At 42.6% G+C, this 22,217-nt stretch overlaps 1 protein-coding gene across 1 annotated transcript; it reads left to right on the top strand.

The window, feature by feature from the left end:
• Window positions 1-15,249: 15,249 nt before the first annotated feature.
• On the top strand, window positions 15,250-17,530 carry LOC122681912 (ras-related C3 botulinum toxin substrate 1-like). The gene has a single exon (XM_043884502.1). The coding sequence runs from the start codon at window positions 15,459-15,461 to the stop codon at window positions 16,035-16,037; it is 579 nt and encodes a 192-aa protein (XP_043740437.1). The 5' UTR covers window positions 15,250-15,458; the 3' UTR covers window positions 16,038-17,530.
• Window positions 17,531-22,217: the final 4,687 nt, after the last annotated feature.

Genomic DNA, 22,217 nt, shown 5'->3' with positions numbered 1-22,217 from the left:
GCAAAGCAACTATACTCCAATAAAAAAATATTGGATTAGAACAAAAGAAAAAAAAGATGTTTAGCTTACCTAATTCCTAACTTCAACTCAAATGATGACCTGGTGAAATCAGAAGTTTTTTAAAAAGTAAACTTTGTATTTAACTGTAAATTACTTTACCTTCTGGGGCTTCCCAGGTGACTCAGTGATGAAAAATCCACCTGCCAATACAGGAGACACAGAAGACACAGGTTTGATCCTTGGGTTGGGAAGATCCCCTGAAGTAGGAGATAGCAAACCACTCTAGTATTTTTGCCTGGAGAATCCCATGGACAGTATTCTTGCTTGGAGAACCCCATGGACAGAGGAGTCTGGAGGGCTATAGTCCATGGGGTCGCAAAGAGTTGAACGTGACTGAGCAACTGAATGCACACACACACACACACACACATCTACACTCACACTGTTAACTGAACCAAGCTCAAGGTTGTTTGCCTTTCTTCCTATCACATATTAGACAAGCTTATTTATTTTGACTGTGCTGGGTCTTCATTGAGGTGTGCAGGCTCTCCAGTTGTAGCATGCAGGCTTAGTTGCCCAGAGGCATGTGGGATCTTAGTTCCCTGACCAGGGATCAACCCCTCGTCCCCTGCACTGGAACATGGATTCTTAACTGCTGGACCACCCGAAAAGGGAAAGTCTCTAGACAAGCTTTTGAGAAAGGATAGAAGCTTATTAAGACCAGCTGCAGGCAACATGGAGCTTTATGGGTCTTAGTGCTATTTTATCAGATTTAAATTGTAAAATCATCTTTGGTTCCATTTTCTGGTCACATAAGAATATGGTACCCATTGTAGATGCGGCTGGCTCTGTGTGGAGGTGAAAGAGGGAAGCGACCACAGGGCAGTTAGAGGGAATGTCCTGGGGTATGGAAATGTCCTGTATCTTGATTGGGGTGATGGTTACATGGGTGAATATGACTGTCCAGTTCATCCAGCAGTATAATTAAGATCTGGGCATTTTATTGTATGTAAATTACACCTAAAATACTGCTGTAGAAAAATTATTTGAAAATTAGCTACAGTCAAGTGATTCAAAACATCTTATTTGTTTAGGAATTGCATTTGCTTAAAGTTGCCAAATGATCCAGCAATCCCACTCCTGGGCATATATCCAGACAAAACTATAATTTGAAAAGACACATGTACCGTGTGTTCATAGCAGCACTACTTGCAAAAGTCAAGACGTGGAAACAACGTAAATGTCAACTGACAGATGAATGAACAAGGAAGATCTGGTCTGTATATACAGTGGAATGCTAGTCAGCCCTGAAAAAGAATGGCATTTTGTGCCATTAGTAACCACATGGGCATTATGCTCAGTGAAAATGTCAGAGAAAGACAAATACTGTATGCTGTCACTTATATGTATAGTCTAAGAAATTAAAAAAACAACTAGTGAATATAACAAAAAAGAAACAGACTCACAGATACAAAGAACAAACTAGTTGTTATCATTATTAGCCATAAACAAGAAATAATGCCAGGTACAGCAACATGGATGGATCTAGAGATTATGATACTCAGTAATGTAAGTCAGAAAGAGAAAGACAAATACCATATGATATTGCTTATACGTGGACTCTAAAATATGACACAAATGAACTTATCCAAAAAACAGAAATAGACTCACAGACACAGTAGACTTGTGGCTGCCAAGGGGGAGGAGATTGGTGAAGGAAGGAATGGAAGTTTGGGTTTAGCAGATGCAAACTATTATATATAGAATGGATAAACAAGGTCCTACTATATAGCACAAGAAACTATATTCAATATCTTGTGACAAACAGTAATGGAAAATAATATGAAAAAGAATATATATATATATATATATATATATTATATATATATATATATGTACAACTGAGCCACTTTGCTATACAGAAGAAATTCACATAACACTGTAAATCAAGTAAACTTCAATAAAATAAAAATTAAAAAATGAATTGCACTTACTTACTAGGAGTTCTTTTGTGGAGTGGAGTGAAAATTTCCAGACTGTAAGAATACATTAGAATATAATTTACACTTTTAAATGTTCCATAGGTAAAAGTGTTTTCAGCTAGGCAGTTAGGATACAAGTGAACTCGTCAGGGATTAGCAGCCAGTAACAAAAATGAGAATAAAAAAGCTTTCATGTGATAAATAGCCAAAATGGTTACTGTTTCTGGATTTTTGTCATTATGTGTAAAGCTCCCTACTTTATTATTAATTATAAAAGCCTAATTTTAGGCTTTTTACAACCTTCATGTTTGTTTTTCTTTAGTGTATTTTGAACCTTTTGAGAAACTAATCATTTGAAGATAATCTGATCTTAAAATCGGGTCATATATCTGTCTCATTTTTTTAGGATATCAATCTAGGTAATAAGAGCACTGTGCAGCAGGTCATTCAAACCCATGATGTTTAGTCTGGTATTTCGAAGGGCATTTACTTTCAGGCAGTGCCACTCAAACTTCTCCAGGTGTGTATACAGGTCACCTGGAAAGTGAAAGTGAAAGTCGCTCAGTGGTGTCCGACTCTTTGCAACCCCATGGACAATACAGTCCATGGAATTCTCTAGGCCAGAATACTGGAGTGAGTAGCCTTTCCCTTCTCCAATGGATCTTCCTAACCCAGGGATCAAATTCAGGTCTCCCGTATTGCAGGCAGTTCTTTACCAGCTGAGACACAAGGGAAGCCCACAGGTCACCCGAGGATCTTGTTAAAATGTGGATTCTGACTCAGTAGGATTGGGCAGGGCCTGGGACTCTGCATTTCTAACAAGTCCCCAAGTGATGCCCAGGCTGCTGTACTAGGAACAGCACTTTGGGTGGCAAGGGCCTAAGTCAGGGGTCCTGAGTTTGACTGATCTGTTTCCTTCTGCTAAACCCACTGAGGTTTTCGATAGAGAGAGCTGAATATAATAATAACAATAAAACAAACAACAACAAAGGCACAAGAGTTGATTCTCTCACATAAATGAGGTCCAGATGTAGCCAGTTCAGAGTGAATATGGCAGTTCCACGAAGTTATTAGGGACTCAGCTCTTAGCTTTCTGCTTCATTTCCTAGTGGTGGATTCTTTTCTTAACCCACAGTCCAAGCTGGCTGCTGGAACTCCTGGTTCCAGGAGTGAGAAGGTAGGAAAGATCTGTCTCTAAGCTGAGCCAGCTCTTGTTTTGGGGTATACTTGCTTTACAAAGTTGTTTATTTCTGGGGTTCAACGAAGTGAATCAGCTATATGTGTACATATATGCCCTCCCTCTTCAGCCTCCCTCCCACCCCCATGCCATATCCCACCCCTCTAGGTCAGCACAGAGCACTCAGCTGAGTTCCTTGTGCTGTAAGCTCCTTGTGCTTCCCACTAGCTGTCTATTTTACGCATGGTAGTGTATATACGTCAGTCCTAATATTCCAGTTGGCCTTACCCTTCCCTTCCCCCCTTGTCCACATATCTGTTCTCTACATCTGCCTCTCTATTCCTGCCCTGGAAACAGGTCCAGCAGTACCATTTTTCTAGGTTTTAAACATATGTGTTAATATATGATAATTGGTTTTTTCCCTCTGACTTAACTTTATTCTGTATGACAGATTTTAGGTTCATCCACATCACTACAAATGGCCCAATTTCATTCCTTTTTATTTAGCCAGGTTCTTTAGGGCAGCCTTTCCCTTCCCTCTCCCTTCATTCCCAGTCCCCAAGTTCCATGTCCCACTCAATACTCTGCTTATGTGTCACTGACCAGAATTTAATCACATGCCAAGCCCTGCTGCAAGGGAGTTTGGGAAATAACAGCCTTTAATTGAGTTTATTGTTGCCCAAATAAAATCAGGATTTTTTTTTTTAACTGAGAAGGAAAGGGGAGAAAGAGTTTGTGACCACAAGCCATCTCTGCCACACAGCACACATTTCTCTTCCTGTGAAACTTAGTTATAATTCTTGGTTGTTGTGTTGTTGTTTAGTTTCTAAGTCATGTCTGACTCTTTTGCAACCCCATGGACTGTAGCTCTCCAGGGTCCTCTGTTCAAGGGATTTCCTAGGCAAGAATACTGGAGTGGGTTGCCATTTCCTTCTCCAGGGGATCTTCCCAACCCAAGGATTGAACCTGCATCTCCTGCATTGGCAGGTGGATTCTTTACCCCTGGAGCCACCAGTGAAGACCAAATATAATTGTTGTTGTGCTGCTGCTGCTAAGTCGCTTCAGTCATGTCCGACTCTGTGCGACCCCATAGACGGCAGCCCACCAGGCTCCCCCGTTCCTGGGATTCTCTAGGCAAGAATACTGGAGTGGGTTGCCACTGCCTTCTCCAAAGCATGAAAGTGAAACGTGAAAGTAAAGTCGCTCAGTCGTGTCCAATTCTTTGCGACCCCATGGACTGCAGCCTACCAGGCTCCTCCGCACATGAGATTTTCCAGGCAAGAGTACTGGAGTGGGTTGCCATTGCCGTCTCCAAATTGTCACTGTATTAGACCTTAAATACTTCCCCCTCCTTGCTATTTGATTCTATCGTAAATGTATGTAGCTCAGTTTCTGTTTTTTGTTTGACAAGAAGTGGCTACTGTTTTTTTATTTTATTTTCATTTAAAATGGCTTTCTATCTCTTCCTCCCTCTTTTTCTTGTGTGTGTGTGTGTGTGTGTGTGGGCATGTGCACGTCTGTGTGTGTGCATTTTTTGGGTATGTTTTTACCGCAAATCCATAAGCACACGTTAGAAGTCAGACAATCTGACTTCAAAGAGTAACAAAACTCTGGGCTAAAAACTCTCATCTAATCAGTGGCAGTCTAGGGCAGATATTACCCCTAATCTACTCTAGATTTCAGAAATTCCAAGCAAATGACCCTTTAATTTGGTTCCTAAATACACATGAGAAACTAGATAAAGTACAACTTAAAAGTTGTAGTTCTTCATTTGAGTGTAGATATGTATAATCTACATTTCACTAAAAAATGCTAAGTATAGAATGAGTTACCTTGCCACATGGGACAAGAAAATATTTGATTATCAAATCCCTAAAAAGCAGTAGAGAGCATTTTGTGACCCAGAAGCTCTACCTGTGGGTTTGAGCAGTGCTCGGATTGGTAAGAGTCTTTTTTAAGCAGATATCTCAGTTTTTATCCTCTGAGTCTCATCCAGAAGAAATGACCATCAGGTGCTAATTCTTACACAGTGTGTTTGAAAGAAAAACAATGCCACCAAAGGAGAAGCAGAAAAGGGAATGAGCAGTGCGTGTTGCTAAGTTTGTGTCTGGTATGCTTTTCAGTGGCAAAAATTTTTGAGAATCTGGGATTGTGCGAGTGCATCTGGTGGTGAATTTCTAAGGTGCATTGGGATTAAAATTAAAATTTTAATGTGTGAGGCGGATAAATTAAAATTTTAAATGTGATCGTTGAGAGAAGGAAGGTCGTTAGATATCAGTGAAGTGAATCAGTTTTAAGGCAGTTTGTTCTTTTGACTAGGGTGTGGTTGCTTTACAGTGTCTGTTAGTTTCTGCTGTACAGCAGTGTGACTCAGCCATCTGTATACACATACATCCCCTCCCCTATGGATCTCCCTCCCTCCCCTGTCCCACTTCTCTAGGCCATCACAGAGCACAGAGCTAGATCCTTGTGCTACAGAGCAGCTTCCCACTGGCCATCTACTTTACACACGGTAGCGCTCCCCTCCCCTCTTCCTGCCCCCACATCCCATGTTCACAAGTCCTGTTCTCTGCATCCGTGTCTCTGTTCTTGCCCTGCAAATAGGATCATCTGTACCATTTTTCCAGATTCCACATTGTATGTGTTACTATACGATATTTGTTTTTCTCTTTCTGACTTACAGTACTTTTTAAAGCTTCTCGGGTGATTTCCCTGGGAGTCTGTCTTAGGTTCTCTGCACACCATTCTGACAGCTGCCTCCCGGTGGTGGCAGCTCCTTGGTGTCGGAAGTGACCTGTACATTTGTCTCTTTCTAGTCTTCTGGTGAACTTTGCAAGCCAATATATATACTCTGACAAGCTGTGCATTTTCTATGAACGTATATCTGCTTATGAAGACACCTAGTCGATTACTCTGTGTTAGAGATGAATTAACTCACACTGAGAATAAAACATGGAGAAGGAAATGGCAACCCACTCCAGTATTCTTCCCTGGAAAACCCCATGGACAGAGGAGCCTGGTGGGGTACAGTCCATAGGGTTGCAAAGAGTTGGACACGACTGAAGAGACTTGGCACTGCATAGAATAAAACAAGAAAGCAAAAAGAAATCATAAAACTATATAATACAGGCCCACAATCCATCACTGAAACTACTTGGAGCTGGGTATTCTTAGAATTCATAATTTTTCAGAAAAAAAGAAAAGATAGCATGATTCATATACTATATATTTCATAATTTCCTCTGGGCTTGTGGCCGCACCCTCCCATAAATCTAGGGCAGGTTTTGTCATCAGAAGAAATCCGGCCAGGTTTTGCCTGTCAGATGAGTTACAAAAAAGAACTTTGTATTTTCAAAGCTTTTTGGATTTCTGGATCTTGGATGAGAGATTGTGGCTCTGTGGTGACTCCAATCGAGGGTTTATCAATCATTAATGAAGACTTCGGGTCTTCTTTGATAAAGCCTCTACAGCCCATAGGCTAGTGTCCCAGAGACAGGACTTCTTTCTTCTATAAAGGAGCTGAAAACACCTGGGGGCCTCAGAAAATTAGGACTTCTGGGGCCTTGTTTCTTTCTTTTCTGGTCCCATGCCTTCCAGAAGCACGGGGCCTGGTAAGCACCGAATACCTGCTCAGGGAACCAGTGCTCACCGGCTGTCTTCCTTCCCAACAGGTAGGTCAGCAGTGGTTTCTCCTCTTCAGGTCATTGTAGGCAAGAAGCCGAAAGGAGTATCTGTTTCTCCTTTCTGCAGCCCCCTGCTCCCTCCTCACTCTCCCCCAAGCCTCCTCTCTCTTCAGACTGAAAGTTTGCTCAGACTCTGCAATCCACTGCCCTTTCTGACAATCCGCTGCAGAAGACGTTGTTTGCAGGGCTTTTGCCTTTTTCCCTTTTGAATTTTTTAAAACCTATTTTGGAAAGACCAGATCAAATGTTGGCGCCTTCTTGATGGAGCAGCTATAAATACATTCTGAGGGACTTTGGGCCATGGCAACTTCTAGCAGGCAGCAAACTTGCTGGCTTGCTCAATATGACCTAAGAATGTATGTACCTGGTCCAGGAATTTATTTCTCCTCATTTCTGAGTCTTTCACTGACAGCCAGATATTTACTTCTCATATATCTTTATTCTTCCTGAATTCTAAATGAGTGAATTCCTTGTTTCTTTCAAAAAAGAAATCCAGAGTTTTCTCTCAAGTTATATTTGTATGTTTTTGCCTCCCTGGAAAGTTTAGGGTTATAGCACCTTGTCCCTCAGTGATATGTGCTCAAAAGCTTGGTTCAGACTCAGACACTGCAAATGACCTTTAGTTTCCTTTGTTTTCTCGAATATAGTTTATTGGTGGTTCCCTCAAATGTCATTCTATTGGAAAATCTTATTAATAGCATCTTGACTGTAAGACAGAAATAATAAGATAGAAGAGTACTGAATTGGATTTTGAATTCTAAGTTTGCCTATGGGGTGGTTGTACCTCTGTTTTTCATCTTAGAATGCACCAATTCTACTTAATGGCATTATTAGGAGGGTTAAATGGACAAATAGGTAAAATATGAAATAGAGTGCCTAGCTCATGTGGACACCTCAGCAGATATTAGCTTAATCTGAATTGCGCTTTTCTTTTAAAGATTTCATTTATTGTCACACCGTTGTACACGAACACATTTCAAAAAATCTTCTGGGTGCAATGCCAAAAGACTACATCACAGCACGTGGGATCTTTATAGCTCAGTTGGTAAAGAATCTGCCTGCAATGCAGGGGCCCCGATTCGATTCCTGGGTCAGGAAGATCCCCTGGAGCAGGGATAGGCTACCCACTCTAGTATTCTTGGGCTTCCCTTGTGGCTCAGCTGGTAAAGAATCTGCCTGCAATGCAGGAGACCTGGGTTCGATCCTTGGGTTGGGATAATCCCCTGGAAAAGGGAAAGGCTACCCACTCCAGTATTCTGGCCTGGAGAATTCCACTGACTCTATAGTCCATGGGGTCACAAAGAGTCAGACATGACTGAGAGACTTTCACTTTCACTTTTCATGTGGGATCCTAGTTCCCTGACCAGGGATCAAACCCCAGCATTGGCAGCATGGAATTTCAACCACTGGACCATCAGGGAACTCCCCTGAAGACATTTTAGAGATGAGGAAGTGAGGCAAAGGAGACACTTAGCAAGTTGTTTCCTGAGGCCAGGAAATGAATTCAGTCACCTGACTTCTGGACTGGATGTAACTATCAGGCTGAGAAATTCAGAAATGAGAGAGTTCAATCATTTGGAAACCTGGGCTTTAATCATTGGGAAGCAGGAATACTCACACCGCAATCCTCAAGGGTTCTTAAAGGATATGGCAAGTAAATAATGAACATAATGTATTCGAGAATGGCACCTGTGATAAGTAGTGGGTTGTCTCTTTTATTTGAGATGACTTGATGTTTCTGGAGCATCCTTTAAGGTTACACCCCTCCATGACTCTATTGCATCTTGTAGGATGCAGGAGAATAGAGTTCAACCGTCTTGAGTCAGCCCTCTGCCCCAAATAAGTATGAGTATGTTCACGGATCTTTCTATTTCAGCCACATCTGCCAGTTCTCTGCAAACACCTGGAAAATTTACTCATTAGCATGTCTCTAGAAAGCCCATAAAAACTATTGAAACTCAGCAATCTCAAATGAAGCACTTCGTGAGCTGTGCTTGATTTGTACGAATTTAACTATTAGTAACTTTCCCACCTGTCTTCCTTTTTCCACTAGGCAAAATAGATTATATTCTGTAATGAGATAACTTATTGTTCTAATTCGAAAAGTTGCTTTTCACTTGTTGAAATTGTTAGAAATGTAAGGGTTGATATTCTTTTCCTATTTTCTGAATAGTATCAACTATTTTCATCTAGCCTATATGTATGTGGAACACATTCTAAAGTATGATATCTCTCTTCTAGAGGGAGGGGAAAGTGTATAATATAGTCCTTGAGAAAATAAATGAATATGCTTTGGTTAAAAGCCTACTTATACCTTAATTTTAAACCAAGGACTTCTATGAGTAAGTAATATATGTTTAAAAGTTCATTTAAATACTTCCACTAATCATTGCATAACTGAGATGAAATTTTCTGCCAGTTGTAAGAATGATAATGAATCAATAACTTAATATTTTTCAAGTGACTCAGTAGCATATGGAGAAGGCAATGGCAACCCACTACAGTACTCTTGCCTGGAAAATCCCAGGGACAGAGAAGCCTGGTAGACTGTAGTCCATGGGGTCCTAAGAGTCAGACACGACTGGGTGACTTCACTTTCACTTTTCACTTTCATGCATTGGAGAAGGAAATGGCAACCCACTCCAGTATTCTTGCCTGGAGAATCCCAGGGACAGGGGAGCCTGGTGGGCTGCCGTCTATGGGGTTGCACAGAGTTGGACATGACTGAAGCGACTTAGGAGCAGCAGCAGCATATAATTTTGGGGGTAGGTTTTGCTTTGAAATAATTTTTAACAGAAAAAATTTCAGTTTCTAGAATAGCACACAGAAGTCCTGAATACTCTCCCCCAGATTCACCAATTGTTAACATTCCACCATATTTTCCATCTCTCTCTCTCTACAAATACATTTATTATTTTTCCCCAACCCTTCGAAATTAAGTTGCAAAAGGTGTGATGCCTTGTTACCTCTAAATACGTCAATCTGTATTTCTTTAAAACAAGGAGATTCCTGACATAGTCAGAGGACACCCATCCTAATCAGGAAATTTTCAGTATTGTACAATCTTTGGTTCACAGGTCCCCACTCAAATTTCACTGATCATCCCAATGATGTCCTTATATGTCCAGAAACATCCATTGTAGGAAGCTGGCATGTCTCTTTAGTCGCCTTAAATCTGGAATCCGTTAATTAGTCTTCTCTTATTCCCTGGTGGCTAAGTTGGTAAAGAATCTGCCTGCAACGTTGGAGACCTGGTTCCATCCCTGGGTTCGGAAGATCCCCTGGGGGAGGGCATGGCAACCCACTCCAGTATCCTTGCCTAGAGAATCCCTATGGACAGAGGAGCTTGCGGGGCTATAGTCTCTGTGGGGTCGCAAAGATTCGGACACGACTGAGTGACTTTCACACTTCGCTCTCTTCTGTTATCTTGACATTTCTGACATGTTCAAGCCAGTTACTTTGAAGAACGTCCCTCAGTTTGGGGTTGTCTGATGTTTTGTCCGTACATTGATTGAACGAGTTATCATCAGATTCAAGTATACCACAGGAATATCACAGGAATGACTCTGTACTCTCAGTACATATTTTCAGCAGGTACGTGATGCTGATTTAAACTATTACTGGTGATGCTGATTTTTTTAAAACTTTTTATTTTGCATTGGGGCATAGCCGATTGACAATGTTGTGACAGTTTCAGGTGGACAGAGAAGGGGACTCAGCCATACATACACATGCATCACTCTCCCCCAAACTGCCCTCCCCTCCAGGCTGCCACATAACATTGAGCAGAGTTCCATGAGCTGTACAGTAGGTCCTTATTGCTTATCCATTTTAAATATACCAGTGTGTACATGTCGATTCCAAACTCCCAAACTATCCCTTTCCACCATTCTTCCCTGCAGCAATCATAAGTTCCATCTCTAAGTCTGTGAATCTATTTGTTTTGCAAGTACATTTGTATCATTTCTTTTTACATTCCACCTATAAGGGATGTCATACTACATTTCTCCTTCTCTGTGGTGATGTTGATTTTTATCATATGGTTAAGATGGTGTCTTTTGGGTTTCTTCTCAGTAAAGTGGTTTCTTTTTTAAATTTTTATTAGAGTATAGTTGATTTTAAATGTTGGGTTAGTTTCCACAGTAAAGTTAATAAGTAATTTGTGGTGGGATATTAATAAATATTTATAAATATTCATTACAATGTTAATAAGTATTTTGCTGGGATATAGTTTCAGCTCAGTTCAGTTCAGTCGCTCAGTCGTGTCCAACTCTTTTAAGACCATATAAATATCGAATCCCTCATTAAACCTTTATTCATTAATTGTGGCATCTACAAGTGCTTCTTACCTGGCCTAATTATTATTAAGGTGGCTGAAAATTAATTTTTATTAATTATATATGCTACCATTCCTTCTATACACATTCGTTGGCATCCCATTATTAATATAAGGCAGAGCTTTCTCTTATTTATCTATGTCAGTATGACTTCATGGATTCTTATTTTATCGAATGAATTATCATCCTCTACTGGTATTATTTATTATGATGCTTAAGTTGGCCCAGATTTGGCCAGTGAGAGCTTTTTTAAGGTCCTGTGACCTTTGACAGTCGCCATCATTCTTGGAGAACTTCTTATTCCTCACAGAAGAAATTCAAGCATGTCTGATACTTTTGCTGCCTCAGCCTTGGAGTCATCCATTTCTGTAAGAAGCCCTAGTTAATTTTTAGCTGAGGATGGTAGTTAGAAATCAAGATTTAGATATTGAACATGCTCATTGCTACCAGAGTGTCATCAATTCCATGTCTTCTCTGTGGGTAGAGCTGTATACACACATACACATTATCTATGGGCCTCCCAGGTGGTGCTAGTGGTAAAGAACCTGCCTTCCCATGTTGGAGATGTAAGAGACACAGGTTCGATCCCTGGGTTGGGGAGATCCCCTGGAGGAGGACATGGCAACCCACTACAGTATTCTTAATTGATGAATCCCATGGACAGAGGAGCCTTGCAGGCTACAATCCACTGGATCATGAGGAGTCAGACATGACTGAAGCGACTTAGCATGCACATAAATTATCTTTATCTATGTATTCTGAAAATCCTGTGTTCATGTCAATGGCTTCAGTTATAATCTAGCATCACCTGAGTTATTCTAGTCTTCCCTTTTCCCAGGTTTCCCCTCTCTAACAGTGGGAAGCCTGGCTCCCATTGTCCTCAATGTATGTGATTAATTCTTTCAGACGTAACCCATCTCCTATTCTTCCTGGTCATCTTCTCATCTCCAGTGCTTCTGATTCACATGGACCAGTGCAGGTCAAGAGCTAAGAGGTTCCCCAAGCCCTGGTGGTATGCTGGCCAAGAGTGCTTCCCCTGTATTGCTTTGAATGAATCTATGAGTGGCTCTCATCTAGTGGCTGCTTGGGAGATCTCTACAGTCAGAATGTTAGGTGTATATAACAGCTATGCCACTTGCTAGCTGTGTGATTCTGGGCAAACTAGTCAACCTCTTCTAGTCTCTAAGATTTCTCTCTTCAAAGAGAAGCCATAGCAGGAGATAGCAAGCCCCTGTGCTACTTCTTGCTGCCTTGGGGACAGATACTGAGTCTCAAAATAAAGGCTTCTGTCTTCTCTGCTCTAGTAGCCACTGACTGAACAATGAGCAGCAGCCTTCAGCAGGCTGCAAAAGGTGGAGCGAGGGAGATGGCTTCAGAGGTGTGGGTGGCCATACTAGCCAGGTGTGGGGGAGGCGGGGCACAGGGTATCATAAAGGGGGCTTGCCCATGGCATCCATCCACTTGGGATAACTATAACCCAGAGCAGAATGATGTAAAGTCAGGGCCTCAGTTTCTTTATCTTCACAAAAGAAGATAAATATGGGCTTTCCCATCTTAGAAACCTGTTGTGTGAGGATCAAATGAGCTAATGTTCCCCAGTGCAGGAAGTGGGAGACGTTTAAAGAACATTTCCCACCTCCTACCCCTAAAAGTAAAACATATTCACTGTAGAAAATTTAGGCAACCAATATAAGCAAAAGCAAGGTATTAGCTATCACAAGTAACCTCATCAGGCAAAGATAAACATTTATATTTGATTAGTGGTCCTTCCAGTCTTATATCTGCACACATCAGCATAAGGTACTAAGACTATGGAGTTCCTGCTCCCTTCTCCTTTTCCTGTACAGGGGAGGGACAGATTCCCCCTGAGGACCACTCCCCTACCCCCCTGAGCCTCTTGCTGGCTGGACCTAGCAGCACAACATCCCCACAAAGCAGGCAGCAGGCAGGCCGGGCAGGGTCTGCACGTGCGGCCAGGGGACCTCACACCCCGCTCTTCTCCTGGGGGGTGCATCTTCCTTCCCAGGGACAGGAGGCCAGGAAACAGGTTTCCTCCCTCTTTGATCAGAATGAATCGTCTGCTGCGGAAGCTGGCTGCGGCCCAGATTCAGGGGGAAATAGCAGTGCAAGGCTTTCCTATTCGAGTGCTGCCCGGTGTTGCTTCTCTGGGCTGAGTGTTTGGGAAAGCGAACGTGGCTCTAGAATAGGTTCAGAGGATGTGGGGGACTGTGCTGAGGGATGTGCACATGCTGATTCCTGGGCTTCCCATCCCTCCGGTCCTTCCTCTGATGTCAATGTCAGCTTCTGGCTGGTCTACTTGGATATACTTGGTCATTTTGTAAATATATTCCTGTGCTGTGCTAAGCCGCTTCAGTCATATTCAGCTCTTCGCTACCCCCATGGACTGTAGCCCACCAGGCTCCTCTGTCTATGAGATTCTCCAGGCAAGAATACTGGAGTGGGTTGTCATTGCCTCCTCCAGGGGATCTTCCCAACCCAGGAATCGAACCCACATCTCTTATGTGTCCTGCATCAGCAAGTAGGTTCTTTACCACCAGCGCCACCTGGGGAGCCCAAATATCTTCTTAAGGATTACCTAACACTGTACTGGTGCCTGGGGAGAAAAGAAGGGAGAAGAATGTGTAAAAGCAAGAGCTTTATTTCCTCAGAATTTTCACCATGTAACCAATGAAGAGATTCCAGTCCAAGTTCAAGATGACTTTGCAGAACCTTCAAATAACTGCTCTAAGGACCCACTGATCCACCCAGGTCTTACATCCATCAAAAGTCACCAGTCCAGGCCCTGCTCTGACACTGACATCTTATGTTTTGGTTTATTTAATAAACATACTCATTCATCCTCAGTATCTATTAGTGGTTTGGAATTTTACCCTTAAGAGATTTGAGACTTTTACGTCTGGAAGATTTTACTGACCAAAAAGCAAGTGTCTGATTAAATCAATAGCCCTTGAGCTTTTCAGTGAGTGGGCTGCTGTGTGTCAGTTGACACGAGCTCTGTTTAGAGGCTAGATGGGGGGAAGTGGGGGAGGAACACATCAAGGAAGGTGGTGACAGGGACCCTGGAGGAACTAAGGCCAAGCACCTCGAGGTTTCATCATTTAGCCAGCATTTGGATGTAGCAGCATCACTTTATTTAAATCCATCACACTTCTGCCCCGGGTGTCTTTATTTCCCTTCTCCCTGAGTTTAGCAGTGTTATAATCCCTGCTTTTGCCCAGGGCTCTTCGGGCCAACCCTGATGAAATCTCTCTCTGTTGGGCTCTGCCCTTGCACCTGAGCAGCTAAATACCGGTGCAGAGAAGTTCCCAACCCAGAGGACTGTTTCACACCAGCTCCACGACTGTCAGTCTTAGGGAGCTCTGGGCACAACTGACGGCCCCACCTCATTCCCCTAGTCAGTGAGCATGCCTCTTCTCGGAGAGGACCGCTTCACGGCTTCTGTCCTTTCCTGAAATTCTAGTACCTCCTCACCGGTCCTCCCTCTCAGCTGCTGGCCTTGATTCCAGTTAATAAAACAGATGTGATCCCAGAGAACAGCCTGCATTTTCCTCCACCAAATCTTGCCTTAGGACTCAAGACACTTTGTTTCCTTTCTAGTTATACAAAACCAAACCAACATCAGTCCAGGCTCATTCCTGTGTGTGTTTTTAAAATGCAGTTTGGGTTTGCTAACTGAACACATATATTAGTTTTATTAAAATATGTCAACAAGAGGGACTTCCCTGGTGGTCTAGTGGTTAAGAATCTGCCTTGTAATGCAGGGGATGTGGGTTCAATCCCTGGTTGGGGAACTAAGATGCCACGTGCCACAGAGCAACTAAACCTGCAAGCCGTAACTACTGAGCCCATGAGCCACAACTAGAGTCTGTATGCCGGAAATAAAGTCCTGCATGATGCAACAAAGATCCCACATGCCACAACTAAAACTCAATGCAGCCACACACACATAAAAAATGTCAACAAGAGTAAACCAAGCAGGTCAACTGTGGTCTAATCTTGCTTGCTTGTTTTCTCTTAATATTTCTCTGAACTAAAAAAGAAACCAGAGTTTTCCCCAGCTTTGGGTGGTGGCTGCTGCTGGGCTCCGGCGTTCCGTCGGCGGAGGGCGAGGCGGCGTGGACAGCGGCCCCGGCACCCCGCGCCTTGCCGCCCGCAGCCGCGCGCCCGCCCGCCCGCCTCTCCCCGAGCTCGCCGCCCTTCTCCTTAGCGCCCGGCCGCCGCCGCCGCCGCCGCCGCCGCGGCCCAGCGAGCGGCCCAGATGCAGGCCATCAAGTGTGTGGTGGTGGGAGACAGAGCTGTGGGTAAGACTTGCCTCCTGATCAGTTACACTACCAATGCATTTCCTGGAGAATACATCCCCACTGTCTTTGACAACTACTCTGCCAATGTCATGGTGGATGGAAAACCCGTGAATCTGGGCTTGTGGGACACAGCCGGACAAGAAGATTATGACCGATTACGCCCCCTGTCCTACCCGCAGACAGATGTATTCTTAATTTGCTTTTCTCTTGTGAGTCCTGCATCATTTGAAAATGTTCGTGCAAAGTGGTACCCTGAAGTGCGACACCACTGTCCCAACACACCCATCATCCTGGTGGGGACGAAACTTGACCTGAGGGATGATAAAGACACGATCGAGAAGCTGAAGGAGAAGAAGCTGACGCCCATCACCTACCCGCAGGGCTTGGCCATGGCCAAGGAGATCGGTGCCGTCAAATACCTGGAGTGCTCGGCGCTCACGCAGCGAGGCCTCAAGACAGTGTTTGATGAAGCGATCCGGGCGGTTCTCTGCCCGACCCCCGTCAAGAAGAGGAAGAGAAAGTGCCTGCTCTTGTGAACGTCTGCCCCCCACCGTCCGCCCCCAGGACCCTTTGTATGCTTTGATCAAACGTGGAGCCTTCGCACTCAATGCCAAGTTTTTGTTACAGATTAGTTTTTCCATAAAACCGTTTTGAACCAATCAGTAATTTCTAGGTTTTGTTTGTTTAAAGTGTAAGAGTTCAAACTTTCACATTCTATTAAAGTTCAGCCCTAAAATGACAAGCTTCCTTAAAGCCTTATTTTTCAAAGCCCCTATTCTTGCTCAGAGTTGCCAAAACACTTTGTGAACTAAGTTGCATTGCTGGGCTGAGAACACTGAGCGCTGAGCTGTGGAGAGACCTTTGTCTGCAAGAGACTAGCTTTGGAGGCAGGAGGTGCAGACCCTCGCTGACGAGTTTCAGGCGGGAAGAGCGCGCACAGCCTCCTTCCTGAAACGCTGCACCTGACGAGTCACGATGTCGCAGCCCACGCTCCCTACCTAACACTGTACTGTACGTCAGCGCGCACGGGCCTAACAGCTCACTCTTTGGATCAGTCTTTTTGATTTTGTAGTGAGATTTTTTTAAAACGAGTTAGTGTTTTAGCTCTTGTGAGATTCTGAACAGAACTCAGTGCTCCCGGCGATGAAGTGTTCTGTCCGTGGGTGCCCTGGGGTGGAGTGTGTGGGACGCTCGTCATCAAAGGATGGAGACAGTATTTTGACAAAATGTGGAGATTAATTTACACTACATTGTACACATAATCATTAAAACTGTTAAAAGCACCACGGGTAAAGGTTTTAAAAGGTTAATTTCTGTCAAATGCGGTAGATAAAGAAAGGTCGGTATTATCAGTGAGTGTTTTCTTCAGCTTTTCCTTTTCCTAAACCTGCCCACCCCTTCTGAAATTGGGCATTTAATCCATCTTTGACCTGGTCATCCTCATAGTTGCTAACTTAGTGTTTTTCTTATAGAGCCCATTCTTAATGAGCAATATGCCTCCTTGTATTATAAAATCTTTCTGAATATGCGTTAGAAACTTTTTTTGTAGCTTAGTAAAAGTGCACTCCTGTTTTCATGTTGCTTTACTCAAAGCTAATAAGTGCTTTCCTTAGTTTTCTAGTAAACTAGGTGTAAAAATCATGTGTTGCAGCTTTATGGTTTTTGAGATACTTCAGATATTCCTAAACTGTAAGCCTCAGCGTCACTGGCCAGATGACCGACGCCGCACCGTGACTAACGACTGACCCCTCCTGCCTCACCGCGTGCAGACGCTTCTGTCCTTGCCCTAACTGTGCTCCCTGGGGTCTGTGAGGTTCCGTCAGCCCCGTGCTTGTGCTAACCAAGTTCTGTACAACGTACCCACTGGCAAGAATACGAGCTTGGACCTTTCAACCACTAGAACAAAATTTTTTAAATTGACAGTTGCAGAATTGTGGAGTGTTTTTACATTGATCTTTTGCTAACGCGATTAGCAGTATGTTTTGCATGTATGACTTAATAAATCCTTGAATCATAAAAAAAAAAAAAAGAAAGAAACCAAACAAAAAAAAACCTAATATCAGTCTCCCAAGGCAATAGAAATAAAAATGAAACTAAACAAATGAGACCTAACCAAACTTACAAGCTTTTGCACAGCAAAGGAAGTCATAAGCAAAACAAAAAGACAACCTATGGACTGGGAGAAAATTTGCAAATGATAAGAGTGACAAGGGCTTAGTTTCCAAAATATGTACACAGCTCATACAACTCAACAGTAAAAAAAACAAATAATCCAATCAGAAAATGGGCAAAAGACCTAAACAGACATTTCTCTAAAGAAGACAGTGAGTGCTATTGTTTAGTGGCTAAGTTGTGTCTGACTCTTGCAACTCCATGGACTGTAGCCCACCAGACTCCTCTGTGCAAGTGATTTCCTAGGCCAGAATACTGGAGTGGGTTGCTCTTCCCTTCTCTAGGGGATTTTCCTGACCCAGGAATCAAATCTGCATCTCCTGCATTGGCAAGCACATTCTTTACCATTGAGCCACCAGGGAAGTCCTAAGAAGACACACAGATAGTCAGAAGGCACACGGAGAGATACTCAACATCACTGATTATCAGAGAAACACAAATCAAAGCTACACGGAGTAGCTCATGCCGATCTGAATGGCCATGATTAAGAAGTCTACAAATAGCAAATGCTGGAAAGGGGGAGGAAAAAAGGGAACCCTCTCACTCTGTTGGTAGAAATGTAAGTTGGTGCAGCCACTTTGAAAAACAATATGAGGTTTCCTCAGAAAACTAAAAATAGAACTATCATGTGACTCAGCGATCCCGCTCCTGATCATATACCCAGACAAAATCTATAGTTAAAAAAGACACATGCACCCCTGTATTCATAGCAGCACTATTCATGATAACCAAGACATGGAAACAACCTACATGTCCATCAACAGGTAAATGGATAAAGATGTGGTTCATATATACAACTGAACACTACACAGCCATAAAAAAGAGCCATGTGCAACAACATGGAGGGACCGAGAGATTATCATACAAAGTGAAGCAAGACAGGAAGAGAAAGACAAATACCATATGATATCACTTATATGAAAACACTGATGCGAAGACTTTGTAGAAGTATGAATGAAATATATGCTATAATAAGTGAAAAAAATAGGATTACTAAATTGTATATGCTCTATGATTTGGAAGAAACTATTCAAATAAAACAACTAGAAATTATATTAGTTGTAGGGTGGTGAAATTAAAGGTGGCTTTGAATATCTGTTTTCCTAGATTGTATAACATAAATATATAATAAATGATTTAAAAATTCGCTAGAAATATCTAATATTTAAGAAAGTAGGCAGCTCTAAGAAGCAAAGGTGCTTTTATAAATTATATAGGAACATCACAGAAATAATTAAGCTGCTACTGTATCCAGGTAGGAGGTATTTACGGCATTGTTCGGAGTGATCCTGTTAACATCTTAAGCAACACAACATCACAAAGGAATGGGAACAGTTTAAGGGAATTTGGTGATTTTTTCTATATCTGACATGTTTTGGTTCCATGTATTCCAGAATTTTCTCTATCCCTGCATGTAAGAATGTAAATATATATATGTATGCACACATGTATTTAAAACTTTAAAATACATATTTAAAATTAGGTTAGAATTTCAGCATCAGAGAATAAAACGAATATATATTGCCTCTTATTTACATTCTCTGCCATGGAGCTTATTGAGCTTTTTTGGTAACTTGAATATAATTTCTAAGCATGGATGAGAATTAAACTAGGAGGTGCTAGCCTTCCTTTGATTATATTTTTCTTTCCCCTCTTAATCATATTAGTTTTAGGTATACAAGATTCTTTATAGTTTTGGTCACAATGGATAATGTCTGAAACTATCCGTTAATTCGTAAGCAAAGAGAAATTACTCTAAAAAGCTGAACAAGATCTAAAAAACTAAACCAGTGAGGTGCTCTATGAGTAACTTTCAGATACAAAGTATATTTAGATCCTGGATACTCAAGACAAGTTTAGAAAAGGGTGCATTACTACCAAGTACCTGAAAGGGCTAGATTTTTTAGTTCATTCCTTTATGGGAATGACTTGAGAGCTTTCAAGTGGTAGCTTGAAATGGCCGGAGGACAGGGGAGAATGTGTATTCTTGTGTGTAACCTTGTCCAAAGCCAGTTGTCCATTCTCCTATGCGAACCAACTTATCTTTCTGCTGCTATGACCATTTTCTCTTGAGTTGTCTTACTCTTGCTGCCCAAACCATTATACCTGATGGTTATGAAAATGGATACAATGACCTTCCAATGTGCAGTTTTACAAAAGAAATGGAGAGAGGGGACTTTGAAGTACAGCAGTGTGAGAGGAAATCTAATAGATGCTGGGTGTACCCACTTACGGTCTCTTGTTAGCAAGCTTCAGCCTGCTTGAGAACCTGAAGGCCCACCTCATTTGCTTCTGGTTACAGAATTAATTCTGATACAGTTAATTCAGGTAGAAGAAGAGAAAGTCAAGGATATGGAGACTCAAAACAAAACAAAACAAGAGGGCTTCTGTTATTGTGTTCCGAGTTTAACTCTTTAAAAGATAGCATGAAAGTGGTCTTAGAAAAGCAGGCTAACCACATCTTGTTACTAACGGCAGGGGAATTGGGAACCCCCAGGTAGAGGAGGGGGAGCTTCCAGACAAACTCATAGCTGTCCCTAGCAAGGTGATCTCAGAGACCCTATGCTCAGAGTACTGTCTGTTGGTCAGTCTGAATCATTCCTTAAGCGTCTGAAAATCCACACACATCCTCATTCCCCAATCTTCTCATGTATCACAACAATTGAGGGATGGTGTATTTACAGATCAGAGATTTAGATATGATCTGGCAATAATGGACCTTAACTCATGGATCTCTGACAGAGAAACACACCCAGAATGGTCCCAGAGCAGAAGTAGCCCTAGACCTTTAGTTTCCACCTAGAGAAATGAAAGCCAAGAGAGACTTTATGATTTGTCCATGGTCACGGAGCTCTACAAAGACAGAATTGGGACTTCAGCCCACTACTGTTTCAAGTGCATCACCATGGCCCCACCATGCCTGTCTTATTGCTCTCTGAGTAGTAAGAGAAACAAGTTTTTCAGAGATGTGACTTTAAAACCAGCAGGTGGCAATCTACTGAGAAATCTCAAAGACATATATGGTCCTGCTCTAGATGTATAGTTTGTCCCCTCCATGCTCATGATCAGTTTTGTTTGACTCTTTTGTGACCTCATGGACTTGTACCCTGCCAGGTTCCTCTGTCCAAGGAATTTCCCAGGCAAGAATACTGGGGTGGTTTGCCATTTCCTCCTCCAGGGGATCTTCCAGACCCAGGGATTGAACCCACATCTCCTGTGTCTTCTGCATTGCAGGCAGATTCTTTACTTGGTGAGCCATCGGAGAAGCCTCCTTGATTATTCCTTGTAGATAGTGGGTACAGCTTGTGGTTGCCCCAGACCTCTCTCCAGCTCTGCTGTCAGATATAAGATGCTTGGCACAGTAAAAGTTATATCTCATCAAATAGAGAGTGAGAATAACTGTGATATAATAATAGTTACTAACTTCATGGGAAATTGTTTTAAAACCTAAAATTTTCTAGTTAATTGTGAGTAAGCATAAAAAGGTGTTCTATTCTGATCTTGGGATTTCCTGGTGGCTCAGATGGTAAAGAATTCACCTGCAATGCAGAAAACCCTGGTTTGATTCCTGGGTCGGGAAGATCCCCTGGCGAAAGGAATGGCAACCCACTCCAGTATTCTTGGCCTTCCCTGGTGACTCAGACGGTAAAGAATCTGCGTGCAATGAGGGAGACCTGGGTTCGATCCCTGGGTTGGGAAGATCCTCTGGAGGAGGGTATGGCAACATACTCCAGTATCCTTGTCTGGAGAATCCCCATGGACAGAGGAGCCTGGTGGGCTACAGTCCATGGGATCACAAAGAGTCAGACACGACTGAGCGACTAAGCACTGAGCATAACCTGAACTAAGGCTTTTTTCTTTTTTTAAAAATTTTCTCTACACTATTTATTGGACGCATATTTTGGTTCCAGCACCATTCTTGGGGGCTTCTGTATAGTAGAAAAAAACCTGCCTGCCAATGCAGGAAACATAAGAGAATTGGGTTCAGTCCCTAGGTTGGGAAGATCCCCTGGAGGAGGGCACAACAACCCAGTCCACTATTCTTGCCTGGAGAAGCGCAAGAAGCTCCTCCTGGACAGAGGAGCCTGGTAGGCTATGGTCCAAAGAGTCGCAAAGAGTCAGACACGACTGAAGTGCCTTGGCACGGCACAGCACCATGCTTGGGCTGAAGGGGCAAAGATAAGTGAGGAAGGATTCCTGATTGTGAAAATGCATCACCTTTGGGAGAAGCAGATGTGAAAACAAATAACTCTAACACAGGTACTAAAACCTACATAGAGGTTAAGAACAGAGTGCTGAGGAAGCATGACATCAAATGGGTTTATGTTACTTAGTGATACAAGCATGCATGCAAAGGTGGTGACTCTCTTGCGGTAGGACACAAAGTTAGACTACCCAGTTGATCTTAGTCGTTGGTGTTGTAGATGTGATTTTCAGTTCATTTCCTGCACAAGTAAATGCCGTATACAAAGTGTAATTTGCTCTTTGAAGCAAAGGCTTCTCTAACAGTCTACGTCAATATCAGTTCGCATTGCACAATACTG

This window comes from Cervus elaphus, chromosome 23 (assembly GCF_910594005.1).
Source record: "Cervus elaphus chromosome 23, mCerEla1.1, whole genome shotgun sequence".
Classification (NCBI taxonomy): Eukaryota; Metazoa; Chordata; class Mammalia; order Artiodactyla; family Cervidae; genus Cervus; species Cervus elaphus.
Note: the sequence above shows the minus strand (reverse complement) of the source record. Positions and strands in the feature narration are given on the sequence as shown.